General features: G+C 38.2%; 1 protein-coding gene and 1 pseudogene across 3 annotated transcripts in view; one reads left to right on the top strand and one right to left on the bottom strand.

Annotated features, from left to right (window-relative positions):
* The window catches only part of TBC1D8B (TBC1 domain family member 8B), a 73,225-nt gene that overhangs the window by 32,538 nt on the left and 18,825 nt on the right, over positions 1-21,862 (top strand). For all 3 annotated transcript variants that reach the window (XR_004966976.1, XM_036305421.1, XM_036305420.1), the window contains exons 7-11: positions 1,854-2,021; positions 8,459-8,608; positions 9,316-9,466; positions 9,941-10,155; positions 21,439-21,556. Coding sequence is in view for 2 of the 3 variants with exons in the window: in XM_036305421.1 (XP_036161314.1) it covers positions 1,854-2,021; positions 8,459-8,608; positions 9,316-9,466; positions 9,941-10,155; positions 21,439-21,556 (802 nt within the window). In the remaining variant the exon portion in view is untranslated. The remainder of the gene's footprint in view (positions 1-1,853; positions 2,022-8,458; positions 8,609-9,315; positions 9,467-9,940; positions 10,156-21,438; positions 21,557-21,862) is intronic.
* Positions 608-1,319, bottom strand: LOC118654239 (annotated as a pseudogene).

Below are 21,862 nucleotides of genomic sequence, written 5' to 3'. Positions count from 1 at the left end.
GATCACCCCTAACACCTCTGCCTGTCTGATTGCCCCTAACTGCATCTGCCTGCCTGATAGCCCCTAACCACTCTGCCTTCCTCTGTGATTGCCCCTAACCACTCTGCCTGCCTCCCTGATCGCCCCTAACTGCTCGTCCATCTGCCTGATTGTCCTAACCGCTCGCTGGGGGCTGCCGGCCAGGGTGAGGCACCATGGTCCATGGTCATTCTGGTCTCTGATCGTTCTGGTCATTCTGCCATTTTGGTCCTGGGCTTTTATTATGTAGGATTAATGACTATATTCCTTATGCTATACTTTACATCCCCATGATTATTTTGTAACTGCCAATTTGTACTTCTTAATCGCTTCACCAGCTCTCCAAACCTCTTCTCATCAGATAACCATTAATTTGTTCTCTGTATCCATGAGTTTCTTTCTTTTTTTTCAATTTGCTTTATTTTTCTGCTGAATTGAGTACTCGCTCCTAGTTAAGTTAGATTTTTTAAAAAATGTGTTCTAAACATTAGCACAGGGAGCAACACCTTACCAATAACCAAATAATAAAACAAACTAGATCCCAGTGGTTATGGCCACATCTAAGTTGTTGTGATGATCAGGAACTCTTTTATTTGTTTGCGTTAGTTTTTAGTTCTTGATTTTATCTCCAAATACGAAAGAGCTGAGAGGCTCCTGCTGCCCCAACAAAGAAATTAACAGCAAACTCCAGTTTTTTGGAATAATTACAAGTGAGTATCTTGACCAAATAAGCCCTGTAACCATCAAAACAACAGACTGAGCTGTACTGAGATTTTCTGCAGGTCAAGCCATGTCAGCCAATCCAGTACACACCACCCCCAATTCATAATTGGAGCCCAGAAAACTGTTCTTGGACTTGCCAGATGGTTGTACAGTGGCCTCAATTTCTCAGGCAGCATGAGCTCCACTTTATCGAGGACCCGGTGGTAGGTGGCCCTCAGGCCACGGACACTGGTGGCTGATATCTCTGTGGATGAGGGATCGTGGCCAGGCAGGCGGGTGGTCACATACTCATCCCTGGCTGACAATGAAGGGCAGCTTGTCACTTCCCCTGCCTCAGGGCCTCACGTCCTCCTCTCCCCTGGGGTGCCCACCCCACCGCTGTTCAGCCTGTCCCCCCTGCGAATCACCCTGGAGCTGGTCCAGGAGAAGACCGAGGAGACCTGTATCTATGAGTTTTTTCTTTTTTGTTTGTTCATTGATTTTATTTTTTAGATTCCACATATAAGTGAAATCATATGGTATTTGTCTTTTTCTGTCTGACTTATTTCACTTAACCTAATACCTGCTAAGTACATCATGCTGTCACAAATGGTAAGATTTTATTCTTCTTTATGGCTGACTAATATTCCATTGTATATAAGTACTATGACTTCTTTATCCAGTCGTCTATTGATGGACACTTAAGTTGTTTCCATATCTTGGCCATTGTAAATAATGTCACGTTGAATAGGGGATGCATATATTTTTTTGGATTTCTTGGGATAAATAACAAGATGGTGGAATGGTAGTTGTGTTTTTAATTTTTTGAGGAACATGCATACTGTTTTCCATAGTGGCAGCACAAATTTTCAATTTCACCAACAGTGGACAAGGATTCTTTTTTCTCCACATCCTCTCCAACACTTGTTTGTTGAATTTTTGATAATAGCTATTTAGGTAGGTGTGAGGTGAGATCTCATTGTGGTTTTTCAAAGTTTATTATTTAATAAGTCATACCAGGAACCTAAACTTTAGCCACAAAAGAGTTAGCTAAACACATTTTGCCTGGAAGTGTAAGCATCAAGGGAGAATGTGATTCATTTATAATATGTTTTTACTTCCCCCTCCCCCAGGTCTTAGCTATAGATAAGACACATGATTCCAGCAAATCTGTCATCATTAGCATCAAAGGAAAAACAGCTTTTCGCTTCAGTGAAGTTATAGACTTTGAACAACTGGTGGCAAAACTCAGGCTCAAGTGTGGGACAACTTTAAATCAATATCATGATATTAGCACAGAGGTAATTATATAGCAATCAAATAATTTTGAAAAAATGTTATGTGTTTTGTGTGGTCCATTATTTCAAATGTAATTCATAGTGACTTTCCTATTCATTCTTATATTTAATTTTTTAAAAGACTAATACCAAAGAAATTATATTCTCTAAGACCCATTATAAAGTAGAATTGAGAATTAGGAATGTATCCTTTTTAGGAACTCATAAACAATTTATTTTTCATTTTATTTAATATTTGTTAATCCTCACATGAGGATATTTTTTTCCCATTGATTTTTAGAGAGAGTGGAAGGGAGGGGGAGAGACAGAGAGAGAAACATGGATGTGAGAGAGACACTATCTATTGGTTGCAACCAGGACCTGGATCTAGCCCACAACCAAGGCATGTGCCCTTGACAAGAATCAAACCCATGACCCTTCAGTCTGCAGGCAGTGCTCTAACCACTGAACTACCGCCTAAGGCAAAAAAAATTTCTTATTTTTATTTATTTTTTAAATATATTTTTATTGATTTTAGAGAGGAAGGGAGAGGGAGATAGGAACATCATTGATGAGAAAGAATCATGGATTGACTGCCTCCTGCATGCCCCACACTGGGGATCGAGGCCACAACCTGGGCATGTGCCCTTGACCGGAATTGAACCTGGGACCCTTCAGTCCACAGGCCAACGCTCTATCCACTGAGCCAAACCCGGTAGGGCAACAATTTATTTTTTATTTATAGTTTACATTTAATAACTTAATTTATATTAGTTACAGGTGTACAGAATACTGGTTATGCAATCACATACTTTACAAAGTGTTCTCTCCAATATTTCAAGCATCCACCTGGCACCATGAATAGTTATTATAATATTATTGACTATATTCTCTATGCTGTACTTTACATTCCCATTATTATTATTATTACTGTTATAATTATTATTATTATTTTGTTGTTGATAATCCTCACCTGAGGATATTTTTTCCATTGATTTCTAGAGAGAGTGGAAGGGATGGGGAGAGACAGAGAGAGAGAGAAACATCAATATGAGAGACACATCAATTGGTTGCCTCCCACAATCACCCCGACCAACGCTAGGGATCAAGCTTGTAACTGAGGTATATGCCCTTGACTGAAATCGAACCTGTGATGTTCTAACCACTGAGCATCAGCTAGGGCCCTATGATTATTTTGTAACTACCAATTTTTACTTCTTTTTTAAAATACCTTTTTATTGATTTCAGAGAGAAAGGGAGAGGGAGAGAGAGATAGAAACATCAATGATGAGAAAGAATCATAGACTGGTTGCCTCCTGTACACCCTCCATTAGGGATAAGCCCACAACCCTAGGCATGTGCCCTGACCAGGAATCGAACCGTGACTTCCCGGTTCATAGGTGATGCTCAACCACTGAGCAACACTGGCTGGGCCCAATTTGTACCTCTTGATCTTTTCACCTGGCACTGTACATAGTTATTACAATATTATTGACTATATTCTTTATGCTGTATTTTATATCCCCATGATTATTTTGTAACTATCAATTTGTACTTCGTAATCTCTTCATCTTTTTCAGTTTTGTTTTCTCTTTCTTTAGATTTCACATATAAGTGAAATCATGTGGTATTTTTCTTTCCCTGAAGGACTTATTCCACTTAGCATAATACCCTCTAGGTCCATCGATGCTGTTGCAAATTGTAAGATTTCATTCATTTTTATGGCCAAGTAATATTCCATTGTGTGTGTGTATGTGTGTGTATATGTAAATTAAAAATAAAGAGAGATCCAAAATGGCAGTGGATTAGTTGGAAGCTACACTAACTACATTTTTTACATTTTTTAAAATTGATTTTTAGAGAAAATGGAAGAGAGAGATAGAGAAACATCCATTTGTTGCCTGGTGCACGAAATTTGTGCACTCTGTGGGGGGGGTCCCTCAGCCCGGCCTGCGCCCTCTCACAGTCTGGTAGCCCTCGTGGGGTGTCCAACTGATGGCTTAGGCTTGAGCCCGGCTTCTGGCTGAGCAGTGCTCCCCCTGTGGGAGCACACTGACCACCAGGGTGCTGCTTCTGTGTTGAGCGTCTGCTGCCTGGTGGTCAGTGTGTATCATTGTGACTGATTGTTCCACCATTCAGTCGATTTGCATATTAGCCTTTTATTATATAGGATATGCACCACAATTTTCTTATCCAGTCCTCTATTGATGACACTTGGGTCACTTCCATTTTTTGACTATTGTTAACAGTGCTGCAATGAGCATAGGGTTGCATATATACTTTACGTTTTTTATTTTCTGAGGTAACTCCATGCTGTTTTCCACAGTGGCTGCACCAATCTGAAATACCACCAACAGTGCATTAGGCTTCCCTTTTCTTCACATTATCACCAGAACTTGTGTGTTGATTTATTGATAATAGTGATTCTGACAGGTGGTATCTCATTGTGGTTTTAATTTGTATTTCTCTGATGATTAGTGGTGTTCAGCATCTTTTTATATGTTAAATGGCCATCTGTATATCTTCTTTGGAGAAATGTCTATTCAGTTCCTCTGTCCTTTGTTTTTTAATCCTCACCTGAAGATATATTCTTTATTGAAATGAGAGAGAGAGAGAGAGAGAGAGAGAGAGAGAGAGAGAGAGAGAGAGGCAGACACATCGATTGGCTGTCTCCCATATGCAGCCTGACCTGGGGTTGAACCAACAACCTAGGTATGTGCCCTGGCTGGGAATTGAATCTGCCACCTTTTGGTGTATGAGACATTGCTCCAACCAACAAGCCACCCAGCCAGGCCCATTTTTTAATTGGATTGTCTGTGTTTTTTGCTGTTGAGTTGTCTGAGTTCTTTATAAATTTTGGATATTAACCCCTTATCAGTTTTATCATTGACAAATACCTTTCCTCATTCAGTAGGTTGTATTTTTGTTTTGTTGATGAGTTCCTTTGTTATGCAAAAACTTTTTAGTTTGATGTAGTCCTATTTGTTCATAATTTTTCTTTGTTTCCATTGCAGAGGAGATACATTACAAAAAAAAATACTTCTAAGAGAAATGTCAGTGATTTTCCTGTCTTGTGTTTTCTCCTGGGAGTTTTATGGTTTTGAGTCTTAAATTAATCTATTTTGAGTTTATTCTTCTGTGTGGTGTAAGAGAGTGGTCTAGTTTCATTTTTTGCATGTATCTGTCCAACTTTCCTAACACTATTTATTTAATAGACTATCTTTACCCCATTGTATGTTTTTGCCCCCTTTGTCAAATATTGACTATAAAGGCATTTATTTCTGGGCTCTTTATTCTGTGCAATTGATCTATGTGTCTGTTTTTTGCCATTACCATGCTGGTTTGATTACTATGGTCTTGTAGTATAGTTTGATATTAGGTAACATGATACCTACAACTTTGCTCTTTCTCAAGGTCACTGTTGCTATAGAGCAGTGGTTCTCAATCTTCCTATTGCCGTGACCCTTTAATACAGTTCCTCATGTTGTGGTGACCCCCAACCATAAAATCATTTTCGTTGCTACTTCATAACTGTAATTTTGCTACTGTTATGAATCGTAATGTAAATATCTGATATGCAGGTTGTATTTTCATTGTTACAAATTAAACATAATTAAAGTATAGTGATTAATCACAAAAACAATATGTAATTATATATGTGTTTTCCGATGGTCTTAGGGGACCCCTATGAAAAGGTCGTTCAACCCCCAAAGGATCACGACCCACAGGTTTTGAACCGCTGCTATAGGGGGTCTTTTGTGGTTCCATATAAATTTGTTGGCATAGTTGTTTATAATGTTTTCTACTACTCTCTCTAAAAGATCAATAGAAAAATATCCTCGGGTGAGGATTAAAAAAAGTAGTTTTCTTACAGTCCTTTCTATTTCTTTGGTTTCAGTTCTTTCATTTTTTATATTATTTATTTGGATCCTTTGTCTTTTTTCTTGATGAGTCTTGTTAAAGGTTTGTCATTGTTTATCTTTTCAAACAACTAGATCTTGGTTTCATTGATCTTTTTTATTGTTTTTGTTTTTACTCCTTTTATTTCTGTTCTGAACTTTATTATTTTCTTTTTTCTTCCTCCTACTCACTTTAGGCTTTCTTTGTTGTTCTTTTCCTAATACCTTTAAGTGTAAAGTTAGAATGTTTATTTGACCTTTTTCTTCTTTCTTGAGATAGGCCTGTAATGCTATGATTTCCCCCCTAAGGACTGCTTTCCATGTATCCCACAGATTTTGGGTTGTGTGTTCTCATTTTCATTCGTTTCAAGGTATCTTTTGGTTTCTTCCTTGATCTCATTGCTAACTCATTCATTGTATAGTAACATGTTACTTAGCCTCCATATTTTTGTGTGTTTTTTCAGTTTTCGCCTTGTGATTGATTTCTAGTTTCAGAGCATTATGGTCAGGGAAGTTGCTTGATATGAGTGGCTGTAAATAAATTTTTTTCTGTTGGCCCTTTAAGAGGATGCCCTGGCAGACAGAGATCATGCTGCTTTTCATAGCAGGATGTTTTAAGTGAGCACCATTTCTGGTTCTGGTGCTCTAGGCTTGGGAACCTGTCTTGGGGTTTAGACCCCAAACTTTTCAGGGGGAACCCCCAACAATTGAGATATCCCCATAGGAGCCCAGCCAGCCCTCTCATGCCTCCATACTTCCTACCAGTTTCAATATGGCTACTTCTATAAGTCCTTGATTAATAAGGCTTCTCTCCAGCTAGTCTTCAGTTGGTTATTCAGGATGATTTTTGTATTATTTAGTTGTAATTCCAGTTTGGTCCTGGGAGGAGGTTAGTATAGCTTCCAACTAATCCACTGCCATCTTGGATCTCTCTGTATTTTTAATAAATAATCTTTTTTACATTTTTTTAAAATTGATTTTTAGAGAGAGTGGAAGAGAGAGATAGAGAAACATCCATTTGTTGTTCCACTTATTTATGCATTCATTGGTTGATTTTTGTATGTGCCCTGACTAGGAATCGAACCCTCAACTTTGGCATATCGGGATGATGTTATAAGCACCTGAGCTACCTGGCCAGGGCATCTTTTGCCCACTTTTTAACTGAATTCTTTATTTTTTTTAAGTCTCCTTTAGTTCTTTGAATCTATTTATAATAGCTGCTTTACATTTTTAGTTTACAAAATCCAAAAACTGGGCTCCTCAGGGACATTTTTAATGGTTTGCTTTTTTTGTTGTTGTTCATATTTCTTATTTTTATTTTTAAGCCTGGGTTGCTTGGATCAGCCACTGGGTCAGTATAAATTGGTGGTCAGCCAAGGATAGATCAGAAGATTTCTTTAAATGCCTTAAACCATTAAGTTTACCACCTTTTGCCAAGGGGATCTTTGTGTGAAGATATACCTCAAACTTTTGGCAGTTTATAAATCAGTCTTAGCTTTCATTTCTTACTTCCAAAGTCAGCCAGAGTTGAGTGACTGGGATCTTTTCTTCTGTCTCTTTCTTTTCTTGGGCAGGTTCATAGTCCTGCACATGCACGTATACATTTAGATCCCCAAGAATATGTTGGAACCTTTCAAAGTTCCTTATGGCCATCTAGTTCTCCAGGCCTTCCTTTTAAGTTTCTAGCCAGGCTTTTGTTTTCCACATACATAATTAGGTTTAGACAGTTGTGATGTAATTAGCATATTGCTACGTTTTTTTCCTAAAAAAGCTGAGGTCTGAATCAAATGAAATGATAACACCCTGGAAATGGAGATTTTCCAGGGAGGTGATACTTTGGTCAAAATCAGTGGTTCTCAACCTTCCTAATGCCGTGACCCTTCAATACAGTTCCTTATGTTGTGGTGACCCCCAACCATAGAATTATTTTCGTTGCTACTTCATAACTGTAATTTTGCTACTGTTATGAATCGTAATGTAAATATCTGATATGCTATATGTGTTTTCCGATGGTCGCGGCCCACAGGTTGAGAACTGCTGGTCAAAATACTGACTGTGTCCAAGGGATGGGAATTTTAGTGAAGCTCCAATGAAACATCCTTGGCTATGATGATGCTGGCTTTCATGGCTACCACACCTCTGAGCTTGAGAGGGTAACAGATAGGAATAGCCCCAAATTAAAATTTCACAGCCTGGAGTGCTCTTGTTGATATTCATTTGTTTTACTTCAATTGATGCTTTTCCATTCATTCTGTGGCTTTGGTTAATTTCCTATGTTCTGTGTGTTGTTTTTTTCCCCAATGTTTTGCGAGTATTTTATTGCTGTTGTAGGGGAGTGGTTTGGTTCACTTAGGTCCTGAGTTTTCTGTTACAGATAGTAATTTGTTGTGTCTCTAGTTTTGATAGAAAAACAATGTCTCCTGGTCTCCTTGAAATATTGCTTTTGAAATATTTATTATGCATATAAATTGTGGTTTATAAATGATAGATAAAACATCACTTTTTCTTTTTGCAAAAACTATTAAGCATACGTTTGGGACAATTACATTCTTTCTTTTTCAGGTTCCTATTAGTTCTCATTCTACAGATCCATCTGATAATATTGAGGTACAATCTTTGCCATGTCAAAGGGAATACAGTGAAACTGTGAACACCGAAGCTTTAATGACAGTATATCACCCTCAGAATATGGAGACTCTTAATTCCAAAATGGTACAGAAACAAAATATTTATTACTATGGACTGAAACACTTGATTAAAAATGAAAATCTTGGAACAGAACAGTGGTCGCCAGCCTTTTGGACCTCACAGACCACCAGTGGTCTGAGGACCACTGGTTGGTGACCGATACTCCAAAGGTTTCCTTAAACCAGCGGTCGCCAACCTTTCGGACCTCACGGACCACCAGTGGTCCACGGACCACTGGTTGGCGACCACTGGACTAGAAGGTACCGCAATTGAACACTCTTTTGGGGCTTGAAAAGGTTTTCCAGCAGGTACTTCTATGTAACTTGTTTGGTTCCATTACACAAAAGGACTGTTACCATGAATTAAGATAAAGGATAAAAGTTGAACATTGGGCTTTAATTGTACATATTTCTAATAATCAGTCCTAATCAAGGTTATTTGGGGAGAATGATGGTTCAAACCTTTACCTCCTAAAAGTATTGATATTGCCATTTTATATGAGTTTAGCTAAGCATTAAAATAGTAAATTAAATCTGTTATGCTCACATGGATTTAAAAGATTTTTGTGATGACAATAGACCAGTTTGGGGCCCATCTGAATACTGATTTTGAGTTTCTACAATCTTGATTTCCAAACGTATTATTTCATGATGATGAGAGCTATCAAGTTATTTGAAAGAAGTTAATGTCTCATTATGTTTAGTTGCTTAGATTTTTTGTTGTTGTTATAGTTGAAAGAAAAGATGAAGGAACAGTCATGGAACATCCTATTTTCAGAATGTGGGCGTGGTGTTACCATGTTTCGGACTAAAAAGACTCGAGATCTGGTTATAAGAGGGATTCCAGAGACCTTAAGAGGAGAGCTCTGGATGCTTTTTTCAGGTATTACATTTATTTATTTAGCAGACATTAATTATGCCCCTTCTAGGACTTATGCACCAAGCTACCTAAAAATAATTGCAAAGATGGCTAGGATAAAGTTATTCATCATGAATCCAGACTAATCACAGAAGGAATGTTAGTTTTGTGTACTTACTGATATATGAACACATCCATTGTCTAAGCAGATTATTTAATTAGGCAAGTTATAGCTAATTGGTCAGAGGGATCTCTATCTCTAGTGTCAAAGGAAAGTTAAGAGGAAAAACGGTTCATGAAAATGTTATTCTGTTGGATAAGATTGGTGTTGTACTCATGTTATAGATTCTAGGGTGAAGGTTTTTCTTTCATTTGTACTCAGATATCACTTGAGCATAAAGCTAAATTTAAAGGTATTCCAATTCTTCATGTATAGATGCAAGAAGTAGTTTAATTACGTTCCTCTTCTTTTGTGTGTTAATGTAATCATCTTTACAGGCGCTGTTAATGATATGGCTGCTCATCCTGGCTATTATGCTAAAGTGGTTGAACAGTCCTTAGGGACCTGCAATTTGGCTACTGAAGAAATTGAACGTGATTTACGTCGCTCCCTGCCTGAGCACCCAGCCTTTCAGAGTGACACTGGCATATCTGCTCTGAGGCGAGTACTCACTGCTTATGCATACAGGAATCCCAAAATTGGATACTGCCAGGTATGACTTTGTTATGAACCCAACTGTGTTAATGTTCCAAGTGATAAAAATCACATCAAATCCAACTCAAATAGTTTGAAAAGTACAGAGGTTGAGTTAATTAATAGTGCATATTATTAATCTAAGTAGAATGATAGTGATAATATTTAGGATTATTGACATTTTATTAATTTGTTTCTCTTTTATATTTAACCAATGTTTACTGAATCCCTGCTCTTTAAAAAATATAGTTTAGTGTCTGTGTTGGACAAAACGATCTGTAATTACAGCCAAGTACATTCCGTTCACAGGGCACACCCAGGGAATAAGAATAACATGCTATTATGACTAAGTTGTAAAACCTATGCACATCCCTTGCATTTTGGGCATCTTTATTAAAAGAAACAACAACAAAAACAAAACTGATTTTTGTTAATAATAATCATATAGTGAAATGTGTTTGTAATTTTGTCTCAGTTTAATTTGTTGTAAGGTGGGAGGGGGAATTGCTTGTTTCACCATTTCAGATCTGTGTTGTCTGAGAGTATTAACATTTTTTTTTTGAACTTAGAATAAAAGGGTTTTATTAATTATAAAGATGTCTTCCCTGCTTTTAAAACTTTCCCCTAAGTTGATTTCATTTCTCTTCTTTTTTTTTTATGTTAACCTCACATGACTTTATTACAATTATTTTTTAATTATTATTTTTCAATTACAGTATTAAATGAGGATTTTTAAAATGTATTTAATTGTTTTAAAAGCACCCATTTTAAGAGAATATAATGTGCAATGAAGAAACCAGTTTAGGCATTTGCTATAAACTGAATTATTCCAAAAGAATAATCTATAACAGCCCTGTAAATTCCTTTAAAATGCTAACTAACAGGACAGTTTGACCAATTTTTTTAAATATACTTCCTCTTATGTGTTCAATATAATATACATATACATATATATATATACACACACACATATATATACACATATATATATACACACACACACATATATATACATATATACATATATATATATATATATATATATATATATAGTTTAAGTGCCAAAGACTATATAAAGATGAATCAGATAAAAATCTTGCCCTTAAAAGTATATAGACTAGTAGGTATTAAAACATACTTGTTGGCAAATGAAAAAAAAAATGAGGAAGATTGTTAGAGAAATATAAAGTCCTGGCAGGATTTAAAATAGGGAAAATTATTTTCATCTAGAGCAGGGGTGGGGAACCTTTTCTTTGTTTGCCAAGGGCCATTTGGATATTTATGACATCATTCGAGGGCCATACAAAATTATCAACTTAAAAATTAGCCTGCTGCTTGGCTGGCTGGCTCAGTGGTTGAGTGTCAACCTATGAACCAGGAGGCCATGGTTCTATTCCTGGTCAGGGCACATGCCTGAGTTGCGAGCTAGATCCCCAGTAGGGGGTGTGCAAGAGGCAGCCGATCAATGATTCTCTCTTATCATTGATGTTTCTATCTCTCTCTCCCTCTCCCTTCCTCTCTGAAATCACTAAAAATATATTTTTAAAAATTAGCCTGCTATATGTGGTCAAATGTTTAACTCAGCCCTAATGCCTTGGCAGGGCCAAGCCAAATGATTTCGTGAGCCTTATATGGCCTGAGGGGCCAGATGTTCCCCACCCTGATCTAGAGGAATCAGAGAAGGTTTCATGGAACAGGTAGCATTTGTAGGTCTTGAAAATTATGAATTTTAGTTCTGTGGAGATGGAATGAAAGAACATAGCAGATGAAGGGATCAGTCTAAACAAGCACATATAAAGGTAAATGTGAAATGTATATAAGACCCTGTTCTGTTTAGTGAAAGTATGATGAATGAAGCAAAGTGACTGGAGAAAAATAATTACTAAGGTACCTTAGGATTGGTCAGGAGTTTGAATTTTATTTTGTAGGCAGTTGCATAATCATAGAAAAAAATCCTTTAGGAGCACACCGTATTTATTAGGATATGTTAGACAGTGACACAAGTAATTTCAAACAGGTAATATCTCTAAACATAAAAGTTTACTTAAAGGAATAAACAGAGATGAGTGGGTTTTTAAGTCAGTAGGCAGCTCTCCATGAGATTATTCAAGGACTTAAGCTAGTAGCAGGCTTGATAATCTTTAAAACATGGCTTCCAAGGTGTTCTTTTATTGCTATTACTACTCAGAGGAAAGAGGAGAGAGTATGGAGACAAAATTGTGGGAGATTCTATCTAGGCCTGGAAAGTGCATACCTCATTTCACCTACATTCTTTTTTTTTATTTTTTAATTATAGTTGACATACATTATTATATTAGTTTCAGGTGTGCACCCCGGTGATTAGACATTACATAACTTACTAAGTGATCATCCTTATAAATCTCACATTCATCTGTCACCATACATAGTTATTGGAATAGTATTGACTATATTCCCTATGCTGTACTTTACATCCCCACAACTATTCTGTGACAACCAATTTGTACTTATTTTTTTAAATTTAAATTCTTTATTGTTTAAAGTACTACATAAACCTGCTTTTCCCCCCATTGACCTCTCTCCATCCGCCTCCACCCACAAGCACATGCCCTCACTCCCCCGCCTCCCTGTCTGTGTCCATTGGTTATGCTCATATGCATGTCTACAAGTCCTTTGGTTGATCTCTTAACCCCCTCACCCCTGCCTTCCCTCATAGATTGGACAGGCTATTTGGCGCCTCTATGACTCTGGTTCTATTTTTGTTCATCAGATTATGTTGTTCATTATATTCCACAAATGAGTGAGACCATGTGATATTTATCTTTCTCTGACTGGCTTATTTTGCTTAGCATAATGCTCTCCAGTTCCATCCATGCTGTTGCAAATGGTAAGAATTCCTTCTTTTTTAGAGCAGCATAGTATTCCATTGTGTAGATGTACCACATTTTTCTCTCCACGCATCTGCTGATGGGCACTTAGGCTGTTTCCAAATCTTAGCTATTATGAATTGTGCTGCTATTAACATAGGAGTGCATATATCCTTTCTGACTGGTGTTTCTGTTTTCTTGGGATATATTGCTAGAAGTGGGATTACTGGGTCAAATGGAAGTTCCATTTTTTATTTTTTGAGAAAACGCCATACTGTTTTCCACAGTGGCTACACCTGTCTGCCTTCCCACCAGCAGTGCAAGAGGGGATCTTTTTCTCCGCATCCTCTCCAGCACTTGTTATATGTTGATTTGTTGATGATAGCCATTCTGACAGTTGAGAGATGGTACATCAATGTTGTTTTGATTTGCATCTCTTGGATGATTAGTGACTTTGAGCATGTTTTTATATGTCTCTTGGCCTTCTGTATGTTCTTTTTCGAAAAGTGTGTACATCCATTGACCATTTTTTGTTTGGGTTGTTTATCTTCCTTTTGTTAAGTTGTATGAGTTTCCTGTGAATACTGGAGATTAAACCCTTATTGGAGATAGCATTGACAAATATGTTCTCCCATTTAGTGGGCTTTCTTGTTTTGTTGATGGTTTCTTTTGCTGTGCAGAAGCTTTTTATTTTGATGTAGTCCCACTTGTTTATTTCCTCTTTAGTTTCCGTTGCCCTAGGAGCTGTATTGATATTGTTAAAGATATTGCTATGACAAATATCTGCTACTTTGCTGCCTATGGCTTCTTCTAAGATTTTTTAGGGTTTCCCGTCTTACGTTTAAGTCCTTTATCCATTTTGAGTTTATTTTTGTGTATGGTGTAAGTTGGTGGTCTAGCTTCATTTTTTTTTGCATGTATCTGTCCAATTTTCCCAACACCATTTATTAAAGAGACTGTTTTGACTCCATTGTATACTCTTGCCTCCTTTGTCAAATATTAATTGAGCATAATGGGTCGATTTTTGGATTCTCTGTTCTGTTCTATTGGTCTATATGTCTGTTCTTGTGCCAGTACCAGGCAGTTTTGAGAACAGTGACTTTGTAGTATAGCTTGATATCTGGTATTGAGATCCCACCTACTTTGTTCTTCTTTCTCAGGATTGCTGCAGCTATTTGGGATCTTATTTTTTTTATTCCAGGTGAATTTTAGAGAGTTTGTTCTAGGTCTTTGAAGTATGCCATTGGTATTTTAATGGGGAGTGCATTGAATCTATAGATTGCTTTTGGTAGTATGGACATTTTAATGATGTTGATTCTCCCAATCCATGAACACTTTATATTCTTCCATTTGTTTATGTCTTCCTCTATGTCTTTTTTCAGCGTCCTATAATTTTCTGAGTACAGGTCCTTTACCTCCTTGGTTAAATTTATTCCTAGGTATTTTAATTTTTTTGATGCAATGATAAATGGGATTTTTTTTTTTTTAGTTTCTCTTTCTGTGAGTTCATTATCGGTGTATAAAAAAGCCATAGATTTCTGGGTGTTAATTTTGTATCCTGCTACATTGCTGAATTCATTTAATTCTAGCAGTTTTTTGATGGAGTCTTTAGGGTTTTCTATATACAATATCATGTAATCTGCAAATAATGACAATTTTTCTTCTTCTTTCCCAATTTGAATGTCTTTTATTTCTTCTTCTTGTCTGATTGCTATGGCTAGCACTTCCAGTAGTATGTCAAATAGGAGTGGTGAGAGTGGGAATCCCTGTCTTGTTCCTGTTCTTAGGAGAAATGGTTTTAGTTTTTGCCCATTATGATGTTGGCTGTAAGTTTGTCATATGAAGCTGAGAATTTTTATTAAAAAAATGTGTTGGATTTTATCAAATGCCTTTTCTGCATGAATTGATATGATTATGTGATTTGTGTCTCTCAATTTGTTTGTGTGATGTATCACGTTTATTGATTTGCGGATATTGTACCAGTCTTGCATTCCTGGAATAAATCCCACTTGGTCATGGTGTATGATCTTTCTAATGTAATGCTGGATCTGGTTTGCTAGAATTTTGTTGAGGATTTTAGCATTTATGTTCATTAGGGATATTGGCCTGTAATTTTCTTTCTCAGTCGTGTCTTTATCTGGTTTGGGGATTAGCATAATGCTGGCTTCATAGAAAGAGCTTGGAAGTCTTCCTTCCTCTTGAATTTTTTGGAATAGTCTGAAAAGGATAGGTTTTAGTTCTTTGAATGTTTGGTAAAACTCCCCTGTGAAGCCATCTGGCCCCAGGCTTTTGTTTACTATAAGTTTTTTTATGACTACTTTAATTTCCACCTTAGTTATCGACCTGTTGAGATTTTTTTAGTCTTCTTGATTGAATTTTGGAAGGTCGTATTTTTCTAGGAATATGTCCATTTCCTCTAGGTTGTTTAGTTTGTTGGATTAGAGTTGTTCATAGTATTTTTTTATAATCATTTGTATTTCTGTGGGGTCTGTTGTTATTGCATCACTTTCATTTCTGATTTTGTTTATTTGGGTCCTTTCTCTTTGCTTCTTGGTGAGCGTTGCTAGAGGTTCATCTATCTTGTTTATCCTATCAAAGAACCAGCTCTTGGTTTCATTGATGTTTTGTATTTTTTTTGCGGGGGGGGGGGGGTGGGTCATTTCATTTATTTCTGCTCTGATCTTTATTATCTCCTTCCTTCTGCTCACTCTGGGCTTTTCCTGTTGCTCTCTTTATAATTCTTTAAGTTGTTGAGTTAGATCATTTATTACCAGTTTTTCTTGTGTGTTTTTTTAGGTAGGCCTGTAATGCTATGAACTTCCCTCTCACGACTGCTTTCACTGTGTCTCAGAGGTTTTGGAATGTTCTGTTTTCATTGTTATTCATTTCCAGGATATTTTTAATTTCTTCTTTGATCTCTTTGGTAACCCAATGATTGTTTAATAGTATACTATTCAGCCTCCAAGTGTTTGAATTATTTTGATTTTTTATTGTAGTTTATTTCTAATATTATGCCATTGTTATCTGAAAAAATGCTTGATATGATTTCAGTCTTCTTGAATTTGGAGAGACTTTGCCTGTGTCCCAATATGTGGTCTATCTTTGAAAATGTCCCATGTGCCCTTGAGAAGAATGTATATTCTGTAGCTTTGGGGTGAAATGTTCTGAAGATGTCAATTAAGTCCATCTAATCTAGTGAGCCATTTAGGATTGCTGATTATTTGCTGATTTTTTTGCCTAGAGGATTTATCCAGTGATATCAGTGGGGTATTAAAGTCGTGTACTATGATTGTATTGCTGTTGATCTCTCCCTTGATATCTTCTAGAAGTTTTCTTATGTATTTGGGTGCTCCCGTATAGGGTGCATATATGTTTACCAGCATTATATCCTCTTTTTGTATCAATCCCTTTAGTATTATGAAGTGGCCTTCCTTATCTCTTGTTATGGCCTTCACTTCGAGGTGTATTTTGTCAGATATAAGTATTGCTACGCCAGCTTTTTTTTAAAAAAAAATTTCCATTTGCCTGAAAGATATTTTTCCATCCCTTCACTCTAGGTCTGTGTGAGTCTCTTTTTATGAGGTGGGTCTCTTGTAGACAGCATATATATGGGTCATGTGTTTTTCTATCCATTTAGCCACTCGATGTCTTTTAATTGGAGCACTTAGGCCATTTACATTTAAAGTTATTATTGATAGGTACTTGTTTGCAGCCATTTTTATTTTTTGTGTCTGTGTTCCTTCTCCCCTCTATCCCCCTTTTTTTTTCTTCTTTTTACACTAGTCCCTTTAGCATTTCTTGCATTGCTGGCTTCGTAATGATACACTCCCTTAGGCTTTCTTTGCCTGTGAAGCTCCTGATTTCCCTCTCAATTTTCCATGATAGCTTCGCTGGATAGAGTATTCTTGGATTCAGCCCCTTGCTTTGCATCACTTTGTATACTTCCTTCCATTCCTTTCTGGCCTGATGTGTTTCTGTTGAGAAATAATTTGATAATCTATTGGGAGATCACTTGTAGGTAACTTTCTGTCTCTCTCTTGCAGCCTTTAAGATTCTCTCTTTGTCGTTAACATTTGCCATTGTAATTACAATGTGTCTTGGTGTGGATCTTTTGGGGTTCATCTTATTTGGGACTCAGTGCTTATATGACTTTTCTTCCCCAAATCAGGGAAGTTTTCTGACATTATTTCTTCAAATAGGTTTTCTAACCCTTGCTCCTTTTCTTGTCATTCTGGCACTCATTATATGTATGTTGCTTCATTTCATGTTGTCCCCAAGCTCTCTCAGGCTCTCCTCCTGTCTTTTGATTTTTTTTCTCTAGTTGCAGTTCAGATTGGGTGTGTTTTGCTTCCCTGTCTTCTAATTCGCTAATTTGGTCCTCCACTTCTCCTAGTCTACTGTTGAAAGCTTCCATAGTGTTTTTTATTATAGCTATATCACTCTTTATTTCCTCCTGATTCTTACATAGGTTAATAAGGGTCCTGTATGACCGTATTCTGAATTCGTTTTCTGACATATTGCATGCCTCCGTTGCATTTAGTTCTTTTTCTTTCTATTCCTTTTCTTTCTATCCTTCCTTTTCTTTCTTTGGGGGTTGTTCTTTTGTCTCCCCATTTTGCTTTCACTGAAGGATGTAAGTGTTGAGTTGCACGAGTCTTGTGGCTGCAGTGGTGGGCTTAGTGGCCGGTCGCGTGGTCGTGGGCAGGGGCAGCTGCTGCTCGTGAAGCTGCTGGTGTGGTCACAGTGTCCGGGGCTAAAGCATCTGGCTGGCACGAGGGGAGTACGCTCTGGAACTCACAGTAGCCTTCAGCTGGGCAAACTGGAGTCTCGGTGTCTGTGGGTTGGCAGCCGAGGCAGCAGGTCCCTGGCCAGAGTGGCTTTAGGATCTCAGGTGGTGTCTGAGTGCCCCCTGGGTGGACTTGAGGCTGGGCTCCCAGTCACAGCAGCTCTCCCCTTCAAGATGTCACTGCCTCTGCAGCAGAGCCAGTGTTCCAGGAGAAATAACAGCAATCACAGAGACTGCCAGGCTATGTGAGCCCAGTCCCCCAGCCTCCATAGGTCCTGTGAGATCTAGCTGCCCCTCAGTGACACACACACACACACACACACACACACACACACACACACCATGTCCACACACTCCCCTTTTGCTCCCTCACTCACTCACACTCTCTCCCTCACTGCCATCCTCCCAGCCACCATCTTGAAATTTCCCAATTTGAACTCCTTAATCCCTTCACTTTTTCCATCCATACTCCAAACCCCCTCCCATCTGGAAGCCATCAAAATGTTCTCTGTATCTATGAGTCTGTTTTTGTTCTGCTTGTTTGTATAATTTGTTTTTTCTATTCCAATGTTGATAGATATGTCTTTATTGCTGTTTGGTCATTCATATTTTTTTATCTTTTTTTTCTTAAAGAAGACCCTTTAATCCAGTGGTTCTCAACCTTCCTAATGCTGCAACCCTTTAATACAGTTCCTCATGTTGTGGTGACCCCCAACCATAAAATTATTTTTGTTGCTACTTAATAACTGTAATTTTGCTACTGTTATGAATCGTAATGTAAATATCTGATATACAGGATGTATTTAGGCGACCCCTGTGAAAGAGTCATTCGACCCCCAAAGAGGTTGCGACCCACAGGTTGAGAACCGCTGCTTTAATCTTTCATATAATTCTGGTTTGCTGGTGATGAACCCATTTAGTTTTTTCTTATCTAGGAAGCTCTTTGTCTGTCTTTCCATTCTAAATGATAGCATTGCTGGGTAGTGTAATCTTGGCTTTAAGCCCTTGCTTTTCATCACTTTGAAAATTTCATGCCAATCCCTTCTGGCCTGTAACATTTCTGTTGAGATATGAGCTGACATTTTTATGGGAGCTCCCTTGTAGGTAATAAACTGCTTTTCTCTTGCTGCTTTTAAGATTGTCTCTTTATCTTTAAACTTTTGTATTTTAATTATGATGTTTCTTAGTCTGGGCCTCTTTGGGTTCATCTTTGGGACTCTGTGCTTCCTGGACTTGTATGTATATTTCCTTCAATATAGGGATGTTTTCCGTCATTATTTTTTTCAAATAGGTTTTCAATTTTTTGCTCTCTTCTCTTTCTGGTACCTCCATGGTATGTAATTTGGTACTCTTGAAGTTGTCCCACAGGTTCCTTACACTATACTTATTTTTTTAAATTCTTTTTTCTTTTCGTTATTTTGATTGGGCATGTTTTGCTTCCTTATATTCCAAATCCCTGATTTGATTCTCAGTTTCATGTACCCTACTGTTAATTCCCTGTAAATTATTCTTTATTTCAGTTAGTGTATCCTTCATTTCTGACTGCTCCTTTTTTATGCTGCTGAAGTTCTTAGTTCATGGAGCATCCTTATAACCAGTGTTTTGAACTCTGTATCTGGTGGATTGCTTGTCTCTATTTTGTTTATTTCTTTTTCTGGAGTTTTGTTCTGTTCTTTCATTTAGGACATGTTTCTTTGTCTCCTCATTTTGGTAGCCTCCCTGTAGTTGTATCTTTGTATTAGGTAGAGGTGCTGTGTCTCCCAGGCTTGGCAGAGTGGTCTGATGTGGTAGGGGTTCTGCAGAGTCCAATGGCACAGCCACCCCAGTCACTCAAGCTGATTACTCAAGGCATACTCCCCATGGGCTGTATATACCCTCATGTTGTAGTTGAGCCATGATGGTTGTTGGCACGTCAGTGTGGGGGGGGGAGGGGAGGATTTACCTCTAGGCCAATTAGCTGTAAGGACTTGCTGCAACCACTGACTACCGACTACCTTAGAGGATCAGCTCTGCAGGGGCCCACTTCATAGAGTAGGGATTACTTCAGCTGGGCTCTAGTGGCCGCTGAGTTCACTCCTTGAGTGTGTCACTTGTGGAGGTGGTTGTGTGGTTCTTCAACATGGTCTGAAGCTGTTCAATGGGTGCCAGCTCTGGGGCCTCCAAGGAGGTACAGGCTGAGTTCAGCTGCTTCCTGTGTTCTGCCCGAGGCCACCCACATGAGCTACAAATCCATCAGCAGATGGTTGCCACTGTGCTAGGCTTAGAGGTGCCCAAGTGAGGCCAAGCTGCTAACCAAGGCCAGCTGCTACTAGTGCCAGTCCTGGGGCCATTTAGCAAGAGATACGGGGTAAAACAAGGCCAGATGCTTGCTTATTTGAGAGATTTTAGGCAAATCTGAAGCATGAGCCAAGACAGGCCAATTGTATGGAAAAACCACTAGAAACCCTTTGGGTGGGCTGGAAAGTTGGTTGGGGTAGGGTGGGGCATCAGGGTGGGGCAAACAGTGTGATCCAGGTTAATGGAGTCTCTGATATGGTTCTCTCTTTGTCTTTAAACTTTTATATTTTAATTATGATGTTTCTTGGTGTGGGCCTGCTGACTCTGTAGGGGTGGGGGCTCATCAAAGGAATAGTGGCCTCTGCAAGCACTTCTGTCTGAGAGAAAGCTGTGCCCCCTCCCCAGCTCTTGCCTTGATGTCGAACAATCCACTTCTTACTCGTATGTCTTGGATGCCTTTTTAAAAAATTATGTTTTTATTTATTAGAGAGAGAAAGGAAGGGCAAGGGAGAAAGATAGAAACATTGATGAGAAACATTGATCGGCTGCCTCCTGCACACCCCCTACTGGAGATCAAGCTTGCAACCCAGGCATGTGCCCTCACCAGGAATCGAACCAGAAATTGGTCAACACTGAACCACTGAGCCACACCAGCCAGGCTTGGATACTTTTTGAGTTGCTGCCCCAGTGCTGGAGCTCAAAGGGAGTGAGTCCAATTAAGTCTGTGCTCAAGAGGAACTAGCTGGGACTCAGCAGCCCCCCCTACCCCCCCATCTCCTGTCTCCCTCAGCCTCAATCTCCATTACTATTTTTGCAGCCAGAAGATATGGGGACTTCTCTTCTGGTGCTGGAACCTTGGGCTCAGGGTCTAGTGTGGGGATAGAACCCCTTGTACCTCAGGGGGCATCTCTGCAGCTGAGATATCCCTCCCAGTTTTTATCCAACACACATGGGTGTGGGGCCAGCCTGTTCCGTGTCTCCACCCCTCCACCAATCTCGATGTGTCTTCTTTTTTAATTCCCTAATTGTATGACCTCCATTCAGCCAGATTTCAGATGGTTCTGAATGATGGTTGTTCTGTAGTTTAGTTGTAATTTTGATGTCTCACCTACATTCTATTGGAGGATCTTGTCTCTTGGTCATACCTATTTACAAAGAAGTCTGCAGAATGTTGTGTTGCTGAGCACAGACACTATGGAAGAAGGGGGTATGGATTATGGTTGATAGCTAGCTCTCTCTGCCACAGATTCAATCATAATGGGTGGAATACCCATAAGGATTACATATCAATTCTATTTATTCATTGAAACTTAGCAATACAGAATTCTTTTGAGAAGTATTTAAATGAATGAATCATCTAAGTGACTATTTTTCATTTCTTTATGAATTTTAGGCAATGAACATTTTGACTTCAGTGTTGCTTCTGTATGCAAAAGAGGAAGAAGCATTTTGGCTTCTGGTTGCTGTATGTGAACGAATGTTGCCTGATTATTTTAATCGTCGAATCATTGGTAAAAAACAAAAACCACATGAAAAAAACACATATTTCTTTTCTAAACAATTTATATGCCTCTTGTCTATCCAATTATTAAATGGAAGAACAGATCAATTAGGTTTTAGAATATACAAAATGCAAGCAATATGAATATGTCACATTCATAGGCACGCTCAAGTAAAGAACTTTTTATACTGAATAATAATTGGGAAGATTGTTTACTACGTTGCTTTAAAAAAGTACCTAGTCTGTTTCTTAATAAAATAGAAATTTTAAGTTTACTCTCTCTGTATTTCTAAAACAATGATGATCTAAAGCATCA

The sequence above is a fragment of the Myotis myotis genome, unplaced genomic scaffold, assembly GCF_014108235.1.
Source record: "Myotis myotis isolate mMyoMyo1 unplaced genomic scaffold, mMyoMyo1.p scaffold_m19_p_4, whole genome shotgun sequence".
NCBI classification, from domain to species: Eukaryota; Metazoa; Chordata; class Mammalia; order Chiroptera; family Vespertilionidae; genus Myotis; species Myotis myotis.
The sequence above is the reverse complement of the archived record's forward strand: the minus strand, read 5'-3'. Positions and strand labels throughout refer to the sequence as shown.